The 18414-nt window shown below is 40.7% G+C and overlaps 1 protein-coding gene across 1 annotated transcript in view; it reads right to left on the minus strand.

Annotated features, from left to right (window-relative positions):
* STIL (STIL centriolar assembly protein) overlaps positions 1-18408 on the minus strand; it is a 63560-nt gene extending 45152 nt beyond the window's left edge. The window contains exons 1-7 of the mRNA XM_010356874.2: positions 18287-18408; positions 14515-14601; positions 10604-10711; positions 7629-7741; positions 6956-7143; positions 5340-5587; positions 1193-1276 (exon numbers count right to left, since the gene is read on the minus strand). Of these exons, the coding sequence (XP_010355176.1) occupies positions 1193-1276; positions 5340-5587; positions 6956-7143; positions 7629-7741; positions 10604-10711; positions 14515-14558 (785 nt within the window). The 5' untranslated portion in view covers positions 14559-14601; positions 18287-18408. The remainder of the gene's footprint in view (positions 1-1192; positions 1277-5339; positions 5588-6955; positions 7144-7628; positions 7742-10603; positions 10712-14514; positions 14602-18286) is intronic.
* Positions 18409-18414: the final 6 nt, after the last annotated feature.

The following is an 18414-nucleotide window of genomic DNA, read 5'->3' on the forward strand; positions in this document are numbered from 1 at the left end:
CCTGAACCCCAGAGATTGAGGCTGCAGTGAGTCATGATTGTGCCACTGCACTCCAGCCTGTGTGACAAAGTGAGACCCTGTCTCAAAACGTGTGTGTGTGTATATATATATACACACACACGGGTCTATATATATATACACACACACACATATATATAAATTAAACACATAAGTATCATTAAGTACTAAAGAGAAGACCGTTAACACTAAAGGGGTTTCTGCAAGAAACCCTGACAGTAGATTTTAAATGGTATTATTATGAGCCGTGAGTTATTTAGGGTGACTTAAGGATGAGTGGTAGTGAGAGAATATTGAAGAAATAGGGCTCTAAGGCTTCACCTTCAACTAGGAGAATTCAACTTTTATTTTTTATATTTTTTGAGACGCAGTTTCACTCTTGTTGCCCAAGCTGGAGTGCAATGGCGCAATCTCAGCTCACTGCAATCTCCACCTCCCGGGTTCAAGTGATTCTCCTGCCTCAGCCTCCCAAGTAGCTGGGATTACAGGCACACACCACCATGCCCGGCTAATTTTTTGTATTTTTAGTAGAAACGGGGTTTCACCATGTTATCCAGGCTGGCCTTGAACTCCTGACCTCAGGTGATCTGCCCACCTTGGCCTCCAAAAGTGCTGGGATTATAGGCGTGAGCTACTGTGCCCAGCCATAGAATTAAACTTTTATCTGTTTTATATATTAGAGTTCCTTCTAGGATTGGGCAAAATCTGGCCAAGCACGATGGTTCACGCCTGTAATCCAAGCACTTTGGGAGGCTGAGGCGGGTAAATCACTTGAGGCCAGGGGTTCGAGACCAGCCTGGCCAACATGGTAAAACCCCGTCTCTACTAAAAAAACAAAAATTAGCTAGGCACGGTGATGCATGCCTGTAATCCCAGCTACTTGGGAGGGTGAGGCATGAGAATCACTTGAACCTGGGGGATGGAGACTGCAGTGTGCCAAGATCTCTCCGCTGCACTCCAGTCTGGGCACACAGTGAGACTCCATCTCAAAAAAAAAAAGATTGGGCAAAATCTTATTTTAGCTGATTCTACTAGTAAAATAAGAAAACCTGACAACCACTTATCTTTGTGGCTTTATAAAATGATCTAAATAGTTACAGTACAACTGAGTCACATGCTTATCATATACATTTGAACATTTGGCTAAGGTTTTCATAAATAATGTAATACTTACATTCCCACTAATGGTAGAGAATAAACCTTGGGATCAGATTCCAACAAAAGTAACAATTTGCGTGTTTCATCCATGGTAAGATATCTAAACAGAAGACATTCATGTGAAAATAACTGAAATTAGATACTTTTTACCTAAAAGACATAATCTAGATGCTGAAGCATACTTTAGAAAGTGGAGATAATTCAAATGAACATTGTCTTGCACACACAAAAGAAACACAACAGAAACTTTGTACTGACTCAGTAAAAAGACTCTGATAAGAGGAAGAGATTAAAGAGATTTAATACCTTAAAACTTCCATCTATCAATTAAAAGACATTGAAGATTATACAACTTTTTAAAAAAGTTTTGCTCTATAACTTTACTTACAATTTACTTTAATCAAGAGTGTTAACATTAAGGCAGACAATTTCAGAACCAAGTAAGTTTCCTTGGAAGAACTGAATTCCCTATTACTGGAAAATGTTCATGCATCCAAGTGATTTGACAAGACTGCAACAGATGTGACTTCTAAGTGAAGGAGGCTGAATTAGGAGAGGTATAATCAACCTTCCATGTGCCACATTCCTCCAACCACTGTCAAAGGACTTTGGAACCATCATGGTAAAACCCAAAATCTCACTCTTCCCTAAAAGGACATTATACTATATTTATATTTTATTTATTATTGACAGTAAGTTATAAGAATACAAAAAAACCAAAGTAGAATTGTTTATTTTATTGTTATATCTTTCTTTGCAAACAATGCCATTAGTGGGCCAGACGTGGTGGCTCATGCCTGTAATCCCAGCACTTTGGGAGGCTGAGGCGGGCAGATCACTTGAGGTCAGGAGTTCGAGAACAGCATGGCCAACATGGCAAAACCCCCATCTCTACTGAAAATACAAAAAAAAATTAGCTGGTCATTGTGGCACACGCCTGTAATCCCAGCTACTTGGGGAGGCTGAGGCAGGAGAATGAATCACTGGAACCCAGGAGTGGAGGTTGCAGTGAGCCGAGATCGCACCACTGCATTTCAGCCTGGGCGACACAGTGAGACTCTATATCAAAAACAGAAAACAAAAACAATGCCATTAGTGATATAAAGCCTTGGTATTACCACTGATGATATATTTTATTGCTCTAATAACACTAACACACAAAGACAATACATTTGTCAGGTCTTGTGACAAGAATATTAAGCCTGAGTTGGCCTAAGATTTACATATCAACAATGACACAGCTGCTTTGAAAGTTCTCCCTCTTGTCTTGCTCATCTGATAAATTTCTACTCCGTAAAAGAATTAGTTCAGGCTGGCTGGGCACGGTGGCTCACACCTGTAATCCCAGCACTTTGGAAGGCTGAGGCGGGTGGATCACGAGGTCAGGAGTTCAAGGCAAGTCTGGCCAAGATGGTGAAACCCCATCTCTAGGAGTTCAAGACAAGTCTGGCCAAGATGGTGAAACCCCATCTCTACTAAAAATACAAAAATTAGTTGGGTGTGGTGGCGGGCGCCTGTAATCCCAGCTACTTGGGAGGCTGAGGCAAGAGAATCGCTTGAACACGGGAGGCGGAGGTTGCAGTGAGCCGAGATCACACCACTGCACTCCAGTCTGGCGACAGAGCAAGACTCCGTCTCAAAAAAAAAAAAAAAAAAAAAAAATTAGTTCAGGCTTTCTATGATTTCCCCAGGAAATATGGACATCCCTCCCCCTACTTTCCCAGCACTGTATATAAACCTCCATTATAGCACATCATGTTTAGATGTCAACATATTCAATGGATAGTAAGTATAGTTTTTAATCTATTTATTTCCAATGTCTAACATAATACCTATTCCATAATGGGCCCCAGTAAATATTAGAATATATAAAGGGCAAATGTCAATTTTTTTTTTTTTTTTAAATGATGAGGTCTCACTATATTGTCCTAGCTGGACAGCAGTGGCTATTCACAGGCACTATTGTAGCTTACTGCAGCCTTGAAACCCTAAGCTCAAGCCATTCTCCTGCTTCAGTCTCCCAAGCAGCTGGGATTACAGGTGTGTGCCAATGCACCTGGCATGGCAAATGTCACCATAGACGATTCTAGATAGGAAGGGGCAAGGGGAATAGGTGATTGACAGAATACTGAACATCCTGGTTACTACCAGCATGCCCAGCAGTCACAGATGGATAATTCCAAGAAAGGTAAATTCATGCTATTCAAGTAAATGGGCATGGGTACTAAGGAAAACAAATTAATTTTTTTGTTAATTTAAATAAAAAATCCCATGCTCCACTTGAGAAGTACTTTATTAATTCAAGTGAATTAAATGTTTCATTTAATTCAAACAAGCTTTGCTCACTTTTGACCACTCCACGATTTTGGAATATACCAACAATTTTTCCTTTGGGCCACCAGAAAGCACAGCTCTGGTTAGAATCTGGTTCTGAAGAGGTATTTTTAGAGAATAAGACTTGGAATTGAGTGTACTTTGGCAAACATTTTTAGATTGAAAGCCCTAACAGGAACTAGGGTGGAGTCACTGGGAAAGGAAGCCAGAAGTGTAATATTTGGAGCAGTCTCTGGTCAAACTTTAAAAAGTAGAGAGTGCTTATATTGTCTAACCTAGTTTTGTAGATAATAGATAAATAGATGAAGATTCAAGGAAGTAGCCCCGCTGAGGATTAGAAAGCATGCATTTTGGCTTATATTTCCTAAGAAATTAAGAGTGGAGATAGGAAGCTGGAGAGGATTCTACTCCAGCTCTGTAAGGAAACTCCACCCTCAAGTAGTTGGCAATTTGGTAAGCAAGAGTACTGTAACTTTTTATTTAATTATCTCCTTTCTCTATCTGCAATGCTCATTATTCACAGTTAAAACTACATACTATAAATAAATTATCTAGCCTCCCTTGGGTTCATAATTAGGTTATAGTTAAGAAAAAAATGGCCTAAAACCTAAATAAAACACGAACAATAATACAGAATATATAATATAGAACATAATTTCTCCTTACATTTTCAAATAATAAATTATCAACCAATTTTTTGTTTGTTCGTTCTTTTTTGTTTGAAATGGAGTCTCACTCTGCCGCCCACACTGGAATGCAATGGTGTGATCTCAGCTCACTGCAACCTCCGCCTTCCAGGTTCAAGCGATTCTCCTGTCTCAGTCTCCTGAGTAGCTGGGATTACACAGGCATGCACCACCACACCCAGCTACTTTTTTTTTCTTTTTTTTTTTTGGTATTTTTAGTAGAGATGGAGTTTCACCATGTTGGTCAGGCTAGTCTAGAACTCCTGACCTCGTGATCTGCCCACCTTGGCCTCCAATTTTAATATATTTAACACCACCTTTTTTTTTTTTTAGAACTGAGGTCTCTGGGACTGGGCATGGTGGCTCACCCCTGTAATCTCAGCACTTTGGGAGGCTGAGGCAGGAGGATCACCTGAGGTCTGGAGTTCAAGTCCAGCCTGGCCAACATGGTGAAACCTTATTTCTACCAAAAATACAAAATTTAGCCAGTGTAGTGGCGTGCACCTGTAATCACAGCTACTCGGGAGGCTGGAGGTGGAAGTGAGCCAAGACCCCACCACTGCACGCCAGTCTGGGTGACAGAACAAGACACCATCTCAAAAAAAGAACTGAGTTGTCCAGACATTATACTTTATGGCCACTCAGTTTTGTCTTTTTTTTTGAAATGGAGTCTCTGCTGCCCAGGCTGGAGTGCAGTGGTGCGATCTCAGCCCACTGCAACCTCCACCTCCCAGGTTCAAATGATCCTCCCTCCTCAACCTCCCGAGTAGCTGGGACTACAGGCATGCACCACCACGCTCAGTTAATTTTTATATTTTTAGTACAGACAGGGTTCCACCATGTTGGCCAGACTGACCTTGAACTCCTGACCTCAGGTGATCCGCCCACCTGGGCCTCCCCAAGTACAGGTGTGAGCTACCGCGCCGGGCCCTATCACCAATTTTTTGTAGGTGGTGGCACAACTTAAAAGAAAACTTTATATTCAACAAAAATAAAGCACTTCGTTTTTTACTTTCCCTTGTCATTAACCAAGCCACCATATCTCTGGCATGTAAACTGACTGCACAATTCTTTCATATTACATGGACATTCTGAAAATATACTAATGCAACTAATGTTTAGATTAATGTATCTTTTACTTACCCATATTTATAAGTCCCTTGAACTTGAGAAATATTCAGATTACTGCTCAAGTTTCTTGCCAGAGCTGTTGGAATAATGGGGATGGGCTTCACAGGTGTGCATTTAAAGTTATTTGCTAGAGTTACTGCTGCCCAATGCAAGTCAAATTCCACACTGTCCAAAGTCTCCCTGGAAGTGATATGAGCTCTTAGGGAAAGCAGCTTACCACAGTCCAAGGAATCTTTGCTACATATATGGCACTGTAGAGCCTGAGAAATCAATATTAAATAATTATTTTACAACTTCGAAACGTGCAAAGTTTATTTTATACTGATACATATACATATATAATATCTTGCACTAATAAAATTAAATGATTTCTGACTTACATTTCAGTTCTCATTTCTTCCATGTGACCAAAAGATTATGTGAATAATTATATCAAAGCAAGTAAGATTCACTGTCCCAAGCTCCACTACACATTTCCAATGCAAATATCCTAGCAGCACTTCAGTCATATTGGGAAGTCACCCCCAATAAATACTTACTACATGGAAAAAAATGGACATAAAATAAGTCTTTTTTTTTTTTTTTTTGAGAAGGAGTCTCGGTTTTTTGCCAGGTTGGAGTGCAGTGGTGCAATCTCAGCTCACCACAAACTCCACCTCCCAGTTCAAGTGATTCTCCTGCCTCAGCCTCCCAAGTAGCTGGGATTACAGGTATGTGCCACCACACCCAGTTAATTTTTTGTATTTTTAGTAGAGACAGGGTTTTACCACGTTGGCCAGGTTGGTCTTGAACTCCTCTTGATCAGCCCGCCTCAGCCTCCCAAAGTGCTGGGATTACAGGCGTGAGTCACCATGCCTGGCCTCATAAAATAATTCTGATTGAGTCTCAAAGAATCTAAAGTCCATTCCTCTTTGATTCCTTTCTTGCTACCACAAACTGTCAAGTTAGTTCTCCCTCTGTATTTGCCCATGCCCACTGTGTCCTTCCTAGTTTCACTGCTATCATTGTACTATAGGTTAATACATCCCTCTGTAATACACACCAGCCCAACTACTACAATGGCTGCTCTCTATAACTTCAGTCAGCCTACCCTATCAGATTAACTTATTTCTGATTTGACAGTGTTTCCTTTTCTCAAGAACCTTCAATTACTACATGGCCCATATGGACAAAGTTCAAATTCCTAAGGCTGGCAGACAAGGCTCTTTTTTCTTGAGAAAGGATCTTGCTCCCACCAAGGCTGGAGTGCCAGGCTCAAGCAATCCACCTGCCTCAGCCTCCCAAAGTGTTGGGATTACAGACACAAGCCACTATGCCCAGGCAAGCCTCTCTATAATCTGACCAAATTAATACTCCAGTCTGACTGCCCACAAATTCAGCAAAAATGTATACCCTGAACACTACCCTAAGTACATCTTGAACTTTCTTATCTTGGTTACACTGCTTCTTCTGAAAGGCTTACCTAGAATTTTTGCCCTCAGAAACACATTTAGTTGGATTTTAGGTTCACAATAATTCAATCAAATTATTGTGAATAATTCTCAAATATGGTTTTACTAAAATACAGCATACTAAACATAGTTTGATTCTTGTGTTGAATTAACTATCAAGTTGTCAATGAATCGCACCTTTAAAGCTGAACTGAAGTCATCTACACCGTGAACTATCATTTCTCTTGAACAAAGTTCTTGAACATGAACTTTGCATGGAATCAAAAAGTCCCCAGGAAGAGAAGCAGTAGGGGTTATTTCTAGACATTCAGGTACTTCTCGACCAGGATCAAAGCGATCTACTGTCAATGTCACACCTTCTTCATCTGTAGAACAAAAATAACAGCTATTATATAGCATACTGATTAAAAACGTAAAATCAACCCAGCAAGACTACATTATAGCAAAGCACTTTGTTCATACCAATAGTACACTAAACTCTTAAATACTAAACTAAAATCGTATAGTAAACTAAACTCTTATAAGAGTATACTAAACTCTTACTTGCTTATATATATTCATCCATCTGACCAGATAGTGAAGTCTGTAATTGATGGTTTTACTCATCTTCATATCCTTGGTACACAGCAAAGAAAATTAGCACAAAGCAAATACAATAGTTGACCGAATCAATAAATTCTATTGCAGTCATACAAGTAATTTTTAAAAAGGTTTTCTTGTACTGATGGGGTCTCACTATGTTATGCAAGCTGGTCTTAAACTCCCAGGTTTAAGCAATCCTCCCACTCCAGCCTCCCAACGTGCGGGGATTTCAGACATGAGCACTGGTCAATTTTTAAAAGTGTATTACCTTCATCTACTGTCAGAGAACCAAGTAAAAAGCATGATGAATTTTCTTTATTCTGCTTAGCATGACGATAAGCAAGTCGGATGGTCTTTTTAGTCACTACAAGCTTTGGATTTCTGAAAAACAACAAGTCTTTTATGAATATGGTAGACCTCATATCTTAAAAAAACCTCCTGCCACAAAATGCTGTCTAAATTATAACACACATCTTAAAAAATGTACAGAAAGATCATTGTCAGGAAATCCCAGGGTCAAAGGCAGGGGATAGGGAGGGTCACCTGGAAACTAGAATGGCAATAAACAGACACTGAAACTACAGTTGTTCTCCAGGCATTTTGTTAACTTGATGAACCTCAGCAGGTAGGTCTCCTGTTTTTGTAAGTTGAAACAATCACATCTATTTCTTTACATACTGTGTATGGGCTTCAGATATAATTAGCATTACAGTGGTGCCCCCTTATCTCTGAGAGACATGTTCCAGACCCCCAGTGGATGTCTGAAACCGCAGATAGTAACAAATCCTATATATACTATGTTTTTTCCTATACATACATATCTATGATAAAGTTTAAATTATAAATTAGGCACAGTAAGTGATTAACAATAATAATACAATAGAATAATTTTAACAGTATACTGTAATAAAAGTTGTGTGAATATAGTCTGTCTCTCAAAATACCTTATTGTACTATACTGTGGGTAACTGAAACCACGGAAAGTGAAACCATATATAAAGGGGGGAAACTACTGTATTGAATACAAAATATAGTATGATTTAAATGTTTTAAAAAATGTAAAAGGAAAACCAAAATATGAGCCAGGAATAAGATACTATGAAAACAGACCAGGCAAATTTGAGTAAAAAAGCCATATGGAACTTAAAGAAATAAAAAATATAATTTGCAAAAATTCAATGAGTTATATAATTAACTGGGGATAGGTACACAAATGTGTATTTTTATTCTATTAACTATGCATATATACTATAAGTATCCTTTCATATATATAGTACACTGCCACATTTAAAAAACCTAAATGAGGGCCGGGCACGGTGGCACACACCTGTAACCCCAGCACTTTGGGAGGCCGAGGCAGGTATCACCTGAGGTCAGGAGTTCGTGACCAGCCTGATTAACATGGTGAAATCCCATCTCTACTAAATACAAAAAAATTAGCCAGGCATGGTGGCACATGCCTGTAATTCAAGCTACTCGGGAGGCTGAGACAGGAGAATTGCTTGTACCTGGGAGGCGGAGGTTGCAGTGAGCTGACATCATGCCATTGCACTCCAGCCTGGACAACAAGAGCAAAACTCCATCTCAAAAACAAAAACAAAAACAAACAAAAAAAACCAACCAAACCTAAATGAACAGGTTAGATGGCAGCTAAGCACAGCTAAAGAGAAAATAAGTAGACTTGAAAAACAGGCCGGGCGCGGTGGCTCAAGCCTGTAATCCCAGCACTTTGGGAGGCCGAGACGGGCGGATCATGAGGTCACGAGATCGAAACCATCCTGGCTAACACGGTGAAACCCCGTCTCTACTAAAAATACAAAAAACTAGCCGGGCGAGGTGGCGGGCGCCTGTAGTCCCAGCTACTCGGGAGGCTGAGGCAGGAGAATGGCGTGAACCCGGGAGGCGGAGCTTGCAGTGAGCTGAGATCCGGCCACTGCACCCCAGCCTGGGGGCAGAGCGAGACTCTGTCTCAAAAAAAAAAAAAAAAAAGAAAAACAAAGGAAACTACTCAAAATGTACAGAATGATAACAATAAAAAAAATAAAAACAGGACTAACCATTATTTAGTTGAACTTCCATAAGACTCTCCCTATTTTTGTCAATGGTACCACCCTTCTCTGCCAACTAGTGTTGAACCTGAATACTTTCTGACTTGTATCTTTCCTTCGTTCCTCTCGTCAGTCAATCATCAAATACTACAAACTATTTCTTCAAAACACCTTGTTTCATTCTTTCCTCTTGATCTGAATACTGCTACATTGCTCTAAGTCCTTATAATATATAATAGATGCCATTTATGAAATACTTTCTATTCCAGGCACTGTGACAATTGCTTTACAGAGTCTTATTTAACCCCTAGAAGAGAACTGTGAAACTGGTATTATTATAGTCATTTTATAAAAAAGGAACCTGATCCTTGGCTACTTTACTAAGGTCACATAAATAAGCAGTAGAATCAGGATTTGATTCCCTAGGCAGTCTTCCTCCAGTTACTGCACTTTTTTTTTCCTTATTTTTTTTTTTACTTTTTATTTTAATTTTTTATTGAGACAAAGTCTCACTTTGTTGCCCAGGCTGGTTTCAAACTCCTGACTTCAAGCAATCCTCCTGCCTCAACCTCCCATAAGTGCTGGGGTTACAGGTGTGAGCCACTGCGCCCAGCCCAGTTACAGAACCTTAAACCATGACAGTATACACCTGTGTGATTACAGAAACGCATCTTGAAGCTAGGCTGACTCAAGGCTCTCCCCACCACAATCTATCTTTCTTAGAATACTACTTTTAACAAGTAACTCTTAGGTACAAAACCTCAATAGATCTATTTTCTATTACTTTACACCTAAACTTCTTTCTTGTCTTTCTGTCAAGGTCCTGGAGGTAACCACAAGATTTTATACTCCTTCTAATCTGATCCACTCAAAAATCAGTTCAAGCTTCTCAATGTTCTACAAGGACACCATGCTGATACGATAAAAGACACTTTCAATTTTTATTATATTTCACCTCTTTTGAATTCCTACAATATGCAGAATTTGCAGAAAACTGGGAAATTAAGATTATCTCTCAAAAGTACAAGGAACAGATGTTAAGAAGCAGCAGAAGGAAGATTTTGCCTGAAGGGAGCTTCTAAAAGAAAAGTAAAGAAAAATTAATAATTGGTCATAGTAATCAACTTTGCCTTACACATCTTTGTATTACTCTTGTTTATACTGGTTTGATTTGAAAAAAAGAAACATGTTATACCTGTAGTAACTGAGATGTAAGTAGATGAAATCTCCAGTTGGTGTTGGGTTCCAAAGTGCACATTTTGATGGAGGAAAGTGGAAAGGTACCATCCTGCTTGAAGGAAACCTTTCAAAAAAACAATTTAAAATTAAAGCACAAGGAATAGCAAACTTGGTAGACATTTGGTAGGAAACAATTAACTATCTTTAAGGTGATGGTATTTTCAGATTACTTTTGTAATCTGCAAAGAGTTTATATATATATATATAATATATATATATATAATATATATATATATATAATATATATATATATATAATATATATAACATATATATATATTTTTTGAGACGCAGTCTCACTCCATCACCCAGGCTGGAGTACAGTGGCATGATCTCAGCTCACTGCAACCTCTGCCTCCCGGGTTCAAGCAATTCCCCTGCCTTAGCTTCCTGAGTACCTGGGATTACAGGTATGCGCCACCACACCCAGCTAATTTTTGTATTTTTAGTAGAGACGGGGTTTCGCCATGTGGGCCAAGCTGGTCTCGAACTCCTGACCTCAAGTCATCCACCTGCCTCGGCCTCCCAAAGTGCTAGGATTATAGGCATTAGCCACTGTGCCCGGCCAAAAAATACTCTTTTTTTTTTTGAAACAGATTCTCGCTCTGTCACCCATGCTGGAGTGTTGTGGCGCAATCTCGGCTTACTGCAACCTCCACCTCCAAGGTTGAAGCGATTCTCTAGCCTCAGCCTCCCAAGTAGCTGGGACTACAAGCGCACATCATCATGCCTGGCTAATTTTTTGTATTTTTAGTAGAGACAGGGTTTCACCGTGTTAGTCAGGATGGTCTCGATCTCCTGACCTCATGATCTGCCCACTTCACCCTCCCAAAGTGCTGGGATTACAGGCGTGAGCCACCACGCCCAGCCTTTTTTTTTTTTCAGACAGAATCTCACCCTGTTGCCCAGGCTGGAGTACAATGGCGTGATCTCAGCTTACTGCAACCTCTGCCTCTGGGTTCAAGTGATCCTCCCACCTCAGCCTCCCGAGTAACTAGGATTACAGGGGTGCGCTAACACATGCAGGTAATTTTTTGTATCTTTAGTAGAGACGGGGTTTCACCATGTTGGCCAAGCTGGTCTCAAACTCCTGACCTCATGATCCACCGCTTCAGCCTCCCAAAGTGCTGGGATTACAGGCGTGAGCCACCGCGCCCAGCCCAAAATATATTTTTTAAAAAAGAAAACTCACTTGTAACTCTACTACCAGGAGAATAGACACTCAAAATTTGGCTTATTTGTCCTTTTTATCTATGCATATGTAAATTTATATATACACAAGCTTTTAAAAAAGAACAAGACAATCCTATAAAGTCCCTTTTAAGTAACAGAAAAATGAGTATAAATCATAAATTTACATTTAAATTTAAACTAAAATCTTTTCTTTTCTTTTCTTTTCTTTATTTTTTTAAAGAGCAGGGCCTTGCTCTGCTGCCCAAGCTGGAGTGCAGGGGCACAATCATAGCTCACTGCAGTCTTAAACTCCTGGGCTCAAGGGAGCCTTTCAAGCAGCTAGGACCACAAATGTGCACCACCACGTGAGGTTTACTTTTGTATTTTTTGTAGACACAGGGTCCCACTATGTTCCCCAGACTGGTCTTGAACTCATGGTTTCAAGCAATCTTCCCACCTTGGCCTCCCAAAACACTGGGATTATAGGCATGAGCCATGGCTCCTGGACTAAAATCTGTCTTTCTGAACTAATTTCAGATAATTGCTAGACAATACCCAATAGTTATGAAAAGCAAAAAACCTTAATAGATTCTTAATTATTTTCCAGTGTTTCCAAATTTGGTATTTTGGAATAACAAAATACTGCACAAGTTTAATTACTGAAGCATCAAAAGGACGTAATTATAAATAATTCCTCAACAAAGATGTCAGGGGCAGTGTAAAGCAAGGTTTCAATATTAAATCATATAGGGTACCATAAAAAACTTTTCATTTTACATGAGTGAATGATACACGAAAACCACAATAAGAAAAAGACCACTAATGGGGCCGGGCCCGGTTGCTCACACCTATAATGTCAGCACTTTGGGAGGCCAAGGCGGGTGGATCACTTGAGGCCAGGAGTTCGAGACCAGCCTGGCCAACAGGGCGAAACCATTATGGGAGACAAAGTGAGACTCTGTCTCCAAAAAATAAAAAATAAAAAACAAAAAAATAATAACTAAGTGTACAGTTGGATTGTGTGTAACACAAAAGATAAATGCTTAAGGGGATGGATACCCTATTTCCCATATGTGATTGTTACACACTGCATGCCTTATAAAAATATGTCATATACCCCATAAATATATATACCACGTACCCACAAAAATTTAAATTTTTAAAATTAGAAACAAAATATACTGAACTTGTTACACAACTGTACCCTTCTAAGAATAGAATTTGTGAAAATTTTTCTGTCTACATGGGGTTTCCCATGTTGCCCAGGTTGATTTTGAACTCCTGACCTCAAGCGATCTGCCCACCTCAGCCTCCCAAAGTGCTGGGATTACAGGCATGAACCACCTGGCTCACTGACACATTTCTTTTTTTTTTCTTTTTTTTTTTTGAGACAGAGTCTCGCTCTGTCGCCCAGGCTGGAGTGCAGTGGCGCCATCTCGGCTCACTGCAAGCTCCGCCTCCCGGGTTCACACCATTCTCCTGCCTCAGCCTCCCGAGTAGCTGGGAGTACAGGTGCCTGCCACCATGCCCGGCTAATTTTTTGTATTTTTTTTAGTAGAGACGGGGTTTCACCGGGTTAGCTAGGATGGTCTCGATCTCCTGACCTCGTGATCCGCCCATCTCGGCCTCCCAAAGTGTTGGGATTACAGGCTTGAGCCACCACGCCGACCAATTTTCAAATAAGAGATGGCAGGGGGGTAGAACACAAGGGCCAAAATTAAAGCAAAAGGAATATGATAGCCTCCTTGGGTCATGTTTCCCATTATGTTCATCAAGAACATCTGGCACAAAGAAAGACATTACAGAGAATAAAGGGGACCCATGAATGTAATTCTAGTTTGGAAGAAAAAAAAATGCACATGTCAGCATTAATTGTTGTTCCCTAGGGGAAAAAAGAGCAATAAATGATCCAAAGAGCCAAACAATACAAGCTGATTTGCCCAGTCCCCATAGTAACTAGGGACAGAGAAAATTGGGAGACAGGTGGCAAGCTCCTACTTCACATGACAAAGGCTTAGGAACATCTGAGGAAACTTGGTATATCTAATGTGAAATTATTCCCAACAAGGAATAGTATTTTTAAGAGGGAAAGAACCCAACCCCTTTCCTAGTTGTCTAGAAAGTAAACAAACACCGAGGTAATTTTTAGCCTCTTAAGTTCAGGTACTATTTCCTGTCAATAAAGATCTGTGTTATGAAAATAACTGAAGGAGGGGACGGAACTAGTATTTACTGAGTGCTTATTACGTACTAGACCCTTTAGTTTAGTAATCTTATATAACTCTTCACAATAATCTTCTGTGAGACAGAGATTACCATCCTCATTTTACAGATGAGGAACTGAGACAAAGTGAGACTCTGTCTCCAAAAAATAAAAAATAAAAAATAAAAAATAAATAATTAAGTGTACAGTTGGATTGTGTGTAACACAAAAGATAAATGCTTAAGGGGATGGATACCCTATTTCCCATATATGATTATTACACATTGCATGCCTTATAAAAATATGTCATATATCCCAATATACTCAAGTTAATTAACTTGATCAAGGTAACCCACCTAACAAGTGGTAGAACTGGGATATGAACCCAGAATTTCCTGATCCTAAAGATTATGTTATTTTTTCTCTTCCAACCTACCTTCCCAAGTTATGTGAACAGCTGTAAGACAAATATTTGTAAAAATACTTCTATACCTGGTATTCATCTGGGGCCATGCAAGAGGATATATAGGCTCCATGATGTCTGGTGAATGATTTCTTTAATTTCAAATCCTCAGTATCCTAAAGAATTAAAGAGAATATTACTAATGAATGATAAAAACAAAGAAGAAAAATATGATTTAACCACATATTAAAATTACAGGCAAAATTAGATTACTTCTTATATGAAGTGTGATTATAGATTAATAAGATTAAATGCTTGTAGATTCTGCCAATCATTTTCATATGTTACAGTCATCCTGCCAATAAATTACTGTTAATATTTATTCTAGGCAGCAAAATCTACCAATATATCTATCCCTTAAGGAAAGCTTAGATTCTGCCCCAAAACCTTGGTATCAACTCAGTGAGCTTGGTAGGGCAGGTAGTATTAAATGTATGAGATTTTGATCAAAAGCCTTAGAATCCTCATAAAACCATGAAGCAGCAGAAAAGAATGATTTGGGTTAGATATTTATTGGGCCTACAATGAAGTCATTAAAGAATCTTCAGTGGAAAAAAAAAAGTACTGCATTCCCACAAACTGACTTGTGTCACTAAAAAATCAGTGTACTTTTTTTCTTTTTTTTTGAGACGCAGTCTCGTTCTGTCATTAGGCTGGAATGCAGCAGCGCAATCTCAGCTCACTGCAACCTCCGTCTCCTGAATTCAAGTGATTCTCCTGCCTCAGCCTTCTGAGTAGCTGGGACTACAGGTGCGCGCCACCACGCCCAGCTAATTTTTTATTTTTAGTAGAGATGGGGTTTCACCATGTTGGCCGGGATGGTCCTGATTTCTTGACCTCATGATCTGCCCACTTCGGCCTCCCAAAGTGCTGGGATTATAGGCGTGAACCACTGCACCCAGCCCAGTATTCTTTTTTTTAACTCCAGATGCTCTCTCTGGGTACTCCTCCACTCCTATTGCTTCTACACTCACCTATCTATAGCAAATCTTTAGCTCCACCTCTCTTCTGAGTTTCAAATCCATTTTCTTTTTTTCTTTTTTCTTTTGAGACAGGGTCTCACTCTGTAGCCCAGGCTGAAGTAGTACAGTGGTGCAATCTCAGCTCACTGCAACCTCCACCACCTGAGCTCAAGTGATCCTGCCACCTCAGCCCCACGAATAGCTGGGACCACAGGCATTCACCACCGCACCTGGCTAATTTTTTTGTATTTTTTGTAGAGACGGGGTTTTGTCACATTGCCCAGGCTGGTCTTGAACTCTTGGACTAAAGCAATCCATCTGCCTTAGCCTCGAAAAGTGCTGGGATTATAGGCATGAGCCGCCATGACTGGATGTTTCAAATCCATATTTCTAACTGCCCACTGGATAGTTCCATCTAAGTATTATTGAAGCAAAATACCGACCTCATAGTCCTTTCTTTAGAGTTTAGTATGTCCTATATTCTTTCAAATCTTAAGAGTTCTTTAGGTCCTGCACATTCTGTATTAATTCTAGGAAAAAGAAACTGTCTAAGGCCAGGTGTGGTGGCTCATTCCTGTAATCCCAGCACTCTGGGAGGCCGAGGCAGGTGGATCACCTGAGGTCAGGAGTTCGAGACTAGCCTGGCCAACATGGTGAAACCCCTTCTCTACTAAAAACACAAAAATTAGCCAGGCATGGTAGTGCACACCTGTAATCCCAGCTAGCCAGGAGGCTGGGGCAGGAGAATCGTCTGAACCTGGGAGGCAGAGGTTGCAGTGAGCCGAGATTGTCCCACTGCACTCCAACCTCGGCAAGAGAGTGAGACTCTGTCTCACTCTGTGTGAAGCAAGATAAAGGAGAAAAGGATAATTAATCCAGGTGCAGAGATTATTTAGAAGACACTTTTTAGATAAAGTCAGAGGCTGAAAATCCTATTGAAAGTGCTCTTATACCTTGTTCAAGGCAGAGAAAAATGTGTTCTTAATAAAGTTGACTAGGCCGGGCACGGTGGCTCATGCCTGTAATCCCAACACTTTGGGAGGCCGAAGCAGGCGGATCACGAGGTCAGGAGATTGATACCAACCTGGCTAACATGGTGAAACCCCGTCTCTACTAAAAATACAAAAAATTAGCGAGGCATGGTGGCGGGCACCCGTAGTCCCAGCTACTCGGGAGGCTGAGGCAGGAGAATGGCGTGAACCCAGAAGGCGGAGCTTGCAGTGAGTGGAGATTGCACCACTGCACTCCAGCCTGGGCGACAGAGCGAGACTCGGTCTCAAAAAAAAAAAAGTTGACTAAAAAGTCCTTCTTAGAAATATCTGGACTTAAAAGGTTTAATGTAGCTTCCATGGAATGCAGGCTTTAAATCCTAAAACCCTTCCTTAGTACTTGGTTGTCATGGATAACAGTATTCACGTGGGTAACTGTAACTATACGAAGTACAAAAAGTGCCAATTTTTTCTTCATTAAACAGAAGTATCTTAAAATGTGCTATTTGTGTCTTCTTCCTTTATTCATTGGGGTGAAAAGATGGATGTTGATTTCTCATTTTAAAACAATATACATAAGGTAGTTTCATTGTCAGTGTTGTACAAGCAATTAAAGCTAATGAAACTAAAACCACACAACATCTATACCTAGCAAAACATATTCTCAGATAAAGGCATCATCGTATACAATAGAAACCTTCAAATCATCCTCACCCATTCTTCCATACAAATAATCTTTCCATACCCACCAACTCAGTTGCTACCTTCACCAACTCTCATGGTACTTACGGAAAAGTCCCCACAGTGCTGCTAGAAGGGTGTTTCCATATAAATCTGATCAAATTATTCTCCTGCTTTAAAAGTCAATGGCTCATGTCAGGCGCGGTGGCGCACGCCTGTAATCTCAACATTTTGGGAGGCCGAGGTGGGTGGATCACCTGAAGTCAGGAGTTCGAGACCAGCCTGGCCAATATGGTGAAACTCCATCTCTAGTAAAAATACAAAAAACTGCTGAGCGTGGTGGCGTGTGCCCGTAATCCAGCTACTAGGGAGGCTGAGGCAGGAGAATCGCTTGAACCCGGGGGATGGAGGTTACTGTGAGCCAAGATCACGCCACTTCACTCCAGCCTGGGCCAAAGAGTGAAACTGCGTCTCAAAAATAAAAATAAATGTTTTTAAAAAGCTGTTGGTTCTTCTTTATACACAGAATAAAGGATCTTCACAATCCAGCCCCACTCTATTATTCCAACCTTAACCCCCACCCACTCATCCTACATTCCAGTCAAACTGAACTACTTGCAGTGCCCCGGTTTCAGTATCTGCACAGGCTGCCCCCCTTAACTTGGAATGCCCTGGTAAACTCCCGCCATCCCTCACCATCCAACTCGAATGTCACTTCCTCTGTGAAACCTTCTCCCAGACACCCTGGTGATGGTACTATACTGTCTCTGTACTCACACGCATAGCATTCTCGCACTTTGCGGCTTACACTTGACTTTCAGTAGTCCACGAACTTCAAACATTAACTGATCCCTTTACTACGTAGCAGAGTGTAAGCCAGAAACTGTGAGGAATGCAAGAGGGAGCATTCAAGGTTTCAGGTCTCAAGAAATTTCCACCGTAAAAACAACTTTAAATGGCACGTTATCGACTTTCACATATCTGAGCTCAGATGATACCCAAGGATTTCATGGAATGCTTAATTTCTCCCACTAGCTCCCCTTCTCGTCATCGGCTCCAGGCTCCTGGAGGGCGGAACCCACTACAGGGCTTTGAATGTTCCCACCAACCTTCCCCGGGCCCCGCTGCCGCCCCTCAAGAGGGAACCAGGAGCACAAAGCTCCACTTACCGCAACTTCCGCGGAGCTGAGGTCTGTTTGTAGGGTAGAAGCAGGAGTCTGCTCCAGGGAGCGCCACCGCCTCACCACCACCAACTCCGGCCCCGCCTCTGGGACGTTGGGGTCGCGGGAACCGAGGC

The sequence above is a fragment of the Rhinopithecus roxellana genome, chromosome 12 (assembly GCF_007565055.1).
Source record: "Rhinopithecus roxellana isolate Shanxi Qingling chromosome 12, ASM756505v1, whole genome shotgun sequence".
Classification (NCBI taxonomy): domain Eukaryota; kingdom Metazoa; phylum Chordata; class Mammalia; order Primates; family Cercopithecidae; genus Rhinopithecus; species Rhinopithecus roxellana.